This window comes from Eutrema salsugineum, unplaced genomic scaffold, assembly GCF_000478725.1.
Source record: "Eutrema salsugineum unplaced genomic scaffold, Eutsalg1_0 scaffold_8, whole genome shotgun sequence".
In the NCBI taxonomy this organism is placed as follows: Eukaryota; Viridiplantae; Streptophyta; class Magnoliopsida; order Brassicales; family Brassicaceae; genus Eutrema; species Eutrema salsugineum.
Genome location: NW_006256414.1, coordinates 4,413,033 through 4,419,032, shown reverse-complemented (window position 1 = coordinate 4,419,032; position 6,000 = coordinate 4,413,033). Strand labels below are relative to the sequence as shown.

Here is a 6,000-nt window from a genome sequence, read left to right as displayed (position 1 = left end):
CTAAACCTTTTTATTCAGTTCTGTTTTTGGGTGTAACTCTTCCAATTCGTTTACCTTAGTTATGTGTAATAACTTTTTTTGTGTTCAAATCTCTACAATTTCAGAAATCCACATAATTAAACAAATTATATTATAGAGGCAGTCACCTCCTTTTTATTTTATCTAATGAACATTTAGAGCATTAATCTAAAGAGATATAAAAGGAACTATGTGAGTTACAACTAGGATTCACTTTGTTTTTGGAAATTTGGAATATAAATTTGTCATTATGTATTTAAGAGTTTGATTAACATCCAAAAACAAATCACTCCAATCCCACTAAACTATTTGGTCGCTATGCTTTTTTAACAATTTTCTTGATTCACAAAACTCAGATCCAACTCACATGTTCCAAAGTTTGCCGCATAAATAATTAAAGGATTACATCGGTATTAGTACAAACCAGTATTCTACTAAGCACAAGTAAATTGTGGTTTACTTAAATAATATGCATCATAAAGTTTTTATTTTCCCTAACTATTACAATGTGAACATAAGGAAATCGACCACCTTTGCTTCTCCTTCACGGTAACGACAATCACAAACGTCGAGGGCAAGAAACAAACCCTAATTCATGGAGATATCCTAAGGAGACATAATGATCCAAAGAGAGTATAACTAAAGAATCAAACATTACACCATATAAGTCATCCCAGCTTGCAAGATATTCATATGAGGAACAGTCAGATTCGCAGCTCCAGCTCTGCAATTCCTCCTCAGAAAAGCGTAGAAGTAATTAATCACAAGCTTCTTCACAAAAATCGAATTCTTCTTCGCCCTCACATCTCCATGAGCCAGCAAATACGTTAGCCCCGAGTCCGTGGCTTCTCTCAAAGCCGCAAGCTCATATTCCAGAGCTGGATCTTCCTCCATCGACGAGTACCCTACGCTTGAAGAAGGCAGAACATCCGAATCCAACTGTTCTTGCTCTGGCTCAGACCGTTTTCCTCGGTGAATGAGAGGGACCATTAGGTCGTCTGTGTAAGTATCACTTGCAACTGAAACCCTATCGGGATCAAAATCATGAAGATTGCTCTCTAAAGCATCATCCAACGCTTCACACCTCAAGAACTTCTCTAGACTTTCAATAAGAAGCTGTTCAAAGACTCTAGAGTCTTCTTTTCTAACATCTTTGTAACCGTACCTCGCGATGCACCTGAACATATGATAGTCCTTAGGACAAACACGTCTGAACAGGAACCTCTCTTCTTGAGGAACAACAGGAACAGGAACGTATTTGATGCAGACAAAGATGATTGTCGAGTGAATCGCGGGAAGAGTGAGCAAGAACTGTCCGAAAATGGAAGGTATGCCTTGGACAAGCTCATTGTAAAGGAGACCAATCCCTGGGATTCGAATTGTTCCAAGAGTTGAACCGAGTTCACGCATAAAATCCATGGAGATTCTTTCTCGGACCTCGCTTTGGTACTTGAGAACGCTCCCGTAGTTCCAAATGTACATTACGGTGAGGAAGAAAGTGGCGAATACTAATGGAACCCAACCACCTTCCAAGATCTTGGTGAGAACCGCAAGCAAGTAAATGGTCTCAACGGATCCGAATATAAGAGGGAAACAAAGGGCGAGAAACAGATTGGTTTGCCAAATGAGAAGCATCACTAGTGTAACCAAGACTGTGCTCACCATCATCACACCTACCTCTGCTATGCCTGAAACAAGAAACATTGTTTGTATAATGAATGAATCAAACGGGGAAAAGTGAACCTACTTGAACTAAGAAAACAAACCGTAAGCATTGGCGATGTGGGTTGTGCTTCTGAAGATGGAGACAACGAGTATGCACATGATCATCAAGAACCAGTTTATGACAGGAATGTAGATTTGACCAATCCGTTTCTTAGAAGTGTGGATTATCTTCAGCCTCGGGAAGCAACCGAGAGCCATGGCTTGTTTGACGCATGAGAAAGTCGCGGAGATCATAGCTTGGCTAGCTATCATTGCTGCTAATGTCGCAATTACAAACACCGGCCAGAACAAACTCTCTGCATTTTTTCAAAAGTTTCAACATACTGTGCATTACCATATCAAGAAATAACTGAGCAGAGGCCTGCGGAGTATGTTGATTCATTACCTGGAACTGAATCATAGAAGATGCGAGCTGATGCATCAGGATGCTTTGTTAGATAAGCAGCTTGACCCATGTAAGCCAAGAGAAGGCACGGGAACACCACACAAGTGAATGCCATCTGATCCAAATATCATTAGTATGGTCATCATCATTAACATAATCAATGATCACAAGGTGATGCCAAACCTGTATAGAACGAACTGAGAAATGTCCTAAATCTGCAAACATTGCTTCGGCTCCTGCATAGTTTCAAACATTGTAAGAAAGGTTTGATTTTTTAGAAGTTGTGTGGTAAGACCGTGAGAGTGTGTTTCTTTACCTGTAATGCATAAGACGCATCCTCCAAGAGCAGACCAAGCCTGTTTGCTATTCTTGTTGAAGAACAAAACGATATAGTACGGGTTTAGTGCTCTTACGACGGTGATGTTGTACTTCAACAGATTATAGATTCCGATAGAACCGAGAGAGAAAAACCAGAGAGCGAGAACTGGAGCAAAGAGGAAACCCACTTTACCCGTCCCAAACCGTTGTATGCTGAACAACGCCACAAGAATCACAATCGAAGACGTAACCAATGCATCTAACACAACACACAGAAAGATTGAATATCAATGATCAAAATGACATCAAGACGCAATACAACACAACACATCAAGACGCAATTGCTTAGACATATAAAGAGAAATCGTGTGATAGTGATACCCACTTGTTCCAAATCCCTCAACTTCACCTTGTAGACCACTCATTGCAGACATCACTGCATAACAATTAAAAAAGAAGATCAAACCTCAGCCTCCACCTTAACCGCTTCTTAGATTATGAAATCTCAACTGTAAAAGCGCCAAAGTTACACCGTATGGATTCAAGACCTTTTGGGGAAACTATTGCAACAACTACAATACAATTCAGACTCACCTGACATAGCTGGTGTCAGAATTCCATCACCAATAATCATGGAAGTTCCCATTAGGACTAAGAGCAGAAGAAGAGTTTTCAAATATCCTTTTGTCTCCAAAGCTTCTTTAATGCCCAAAGCTCGTTCCAGCTCAGGAGTTGGCAGTTTAAGCCTAAAACTCGAGATCTGCTCATCTGCGGGTTGTTGATTTGGCAGCTTATTCACCTTTGCATACCTACAAATTAAAGAATACAAAGCAAATGTTCCTCCTGCACATACACATACACACACACACACATAATGAGAACCCCAAAACACCACTTTACAAAAAAAAATCGATTCTGATGCATTACCTTCGCCGTTGTCGTTGGCTTTAAGGACTACAAAGACATACTTTGCTAAAGGAATCACAGCAATAGTGTAGATGACGAGAGACAAGGCACCAAGAACATCAACTTCTGATCTTATTGGAACTTTACTGAAGACATCACTGAACACATACAAAGGGCTTGTTCCCATGTCACCATAAACAACACCTAACGTCTGAAACGCTATCCCAATCGTACCCAAAAGTGATAAGTCCTGCAAAAAAAAATTCCATTTTTCAATACAACAAAAAGTGGATTTGTCAATAACACAAACAACAAATGGGCACTCAAAAAGATCAAAACTTTATTCATGGGTGAATCTAAAATCTTAACCTTGAGATTGTGGCCATGAGCACCTGCGATTTCCATGGCTTCTACATCGAGAGAATCAGCTCTTTTGGGCTTCTTCATTAGTCTTCTTCTCAAATTCCCAAAACTATACTCTCCATCTCTGAACTCCGAAAACGGTAGCGTTTCAGAGCCCACCTCGCTTCCGTCTACCCATCTACTCCGTTCGCTGCTTCCGGTATCAACACGTCTCAAACTGTTGTTGCTGCTTCCTTCTTCAATCCTATCTTCTTCTTCCATTGACGAAGGCTAAGCAGAGAAACAAGAAGAAACAAAAAGATTTGATTTTTGGTTGGAGGAGATATTAGCAGAGTTTGGATTGGTTCTTCTTCTTCTTGTATGATTGATTCTTATTGATTGAATGTGACTTCACTGACAATCTCTCTCACGGGTAACATGTTTAGAATTACTGCAAAGAAACTGACAAAGGTCTGATTTGAATTTCTCTTTTTAGTAATAATATCTCCTAACGTCCCAATTAAAAATATAGTTTTTTTTCTCGATTTTGTATCCTCAAAACGTTATCCCTTGTTTGTCTATTTACGGCAGTCTTCATGTTTCATACATACAACAAACTTTCTAATACTCCGGTTTTGAATCTTTTGATTAATGTGCAATTAGAGAAACAGAGAAAAAAGGAATGAAATAGTAAAAAGTGGAAAATGATAGTTAGAAGAAATGTTTTAAATTTGATTTATAAGTGTAGTTAAATAATAAATGTGGAAAAACACATTCCTCTAGTTTTCTCTACTACCAAGTTTCTTCAATATTTGTGTTGTTATTATTCCAAAATATAAGAAGGAGAACCTTTTTTTTTTAACTGAAAATATTAAACGGTTTTGCAAAGCCGTAACTTTATACAAAACCAGTAAGGATAGAAGTTTTTATTAAGCTAAAAATCCAAAAAGTAAAACAAATTAAAGTACAAAAGCTAATGTAATAAATCTCCAGATAGACAAAACAAAGCATCCAAAACTATGGAACTAACAGTCCAAAAAACAAAAACAAATCAAAATACAAAAGCCGACAGAATAAATCTCTACAGATATAAAAAAATTAAGGTATCCAAAACTACTAAAATTTGGATGACAAATTTGGATGACTAACCTGCAGATTTGAACCTGCAGTTTGAACCTGCAGTTTGAACCTGCAAATTTGAACCTTATAGCCCGTAAGTAACAATAAAGTCACATAAGAGAACAGATAATGGTTACAAGAGCCTATCCAACTCCACTTAACATTCATCCTAAATCACAAAATGATGCAGCGCATCCTTATCACGTTAGGAGTCATAGAGTCAGTGTTTACGTTCTTTCTATTTCTAGTTTGGCTTTTGCTTTGAACTTTTCCTTTTCTTAAATGTTCCTGTTTCCTTTAGGCTTGTGTTAGAGGACTATATAAGAACCTCGAGTCTGTGTTTTAAGAATCATGTTTTGCTTTTGAGAAAATCAATAAAAAAAACCAAAAAGAGGAAGTCTTAACTTCCCAAAAGAGCTTGTGTCTTCACAGCACTGAGAGGAGTACTCTCAACCCCTTAAACCTAGAAGATTATCGATCATCTAAGCTCAACAAATAAGTCTGTTTCGACTCCTCTCTAAGAGAACGAAGCTTATTTGTCTTTTACGCTTCCGCAACTCCATCAGTTGGTATCAGATTACAGGACGTTTCTGGTTTGATTTATAATGCCTCCAAAGAAGGATACACCGGAGGATATATCCATGGCAGACCTGCAGCGTACGATGCTAGCGTTTCAGGAAAATCTGCAGAACACGTTTCAGCAAACTATGCAAACCCTAGGAGAAACTTTGGCGCAAAATCAACAAACCTTGATCGCTGCTCTGACCGCTAATAACAGAGCCGCTGGGGCTAACAATAACAACAATCAAGACAGAGATGGTGACAATAACCGTCCGCTACAGCAACGACAGCAAGAGGGAAGAAACAATCAACAAATCAACCCTATGGGTGATCGTCGTTGGGAATCCGGTTTGAAAGTTGATATTCCAGAATTTCAAGGAAGTGTTCGTGGAGAAGATCTTTTGGATTGGATAATCGCCGTTGAAGAAGTTCTTGAGTTTAAACAAGTGCCACCAGACCGTCAAGTGCCGCTTGTCGCAACGAGGTTTCGAGGTCGAGCCGCTTCATGGTGGTTGCAACTTAAATCCACACGAGCTCGCGCAGGCAAATCTAAAATCGCAACTTGGGATAAACTAAAAAAACACTTGCGTGGTCAATTCTTGCCTTTGAATCATGATCGCACAATG

At 38.9% G+C, this 6,000-nt stretch overlaps 1 protein-coding gene across 1 annotated transcript; it reads right to left on the bottom strand.

Annotated features, from left to right (window-relative positions):
* Positions 1-386: 386 nt before the first annotated feature.
* Positions 387-4,081, bottom strand: LOC18009747 (putative potassium transporter 12). The gene is made up of 9 exons (XM_006392121.2): positions 3,722-4,081; positions 3,374-3,602; positions 3,041-3,289; positions 2,832-2,882; positions 2,445-2,705; positions 2,312-2,364; positions 2,129-2,243; positions 1,785-2,039; positions 387-1,706 (listed from the first exon to the last, which is right to left on the bottom strand). The coding sequence occupies exons 1-9, from the start codon at positions 3,974-3,976 to the stop codon at positions 673-675; spliced, it is 2,502 nt and encodes an 833-aa protein (XP_006392183.1). The 5' UTR covers positions 3,977-4,081; the 3' UTR covers positions 387-672.
* Between the last annotated feature and the right edge of the window lie 1,919 nt (positions 4,082-6,000).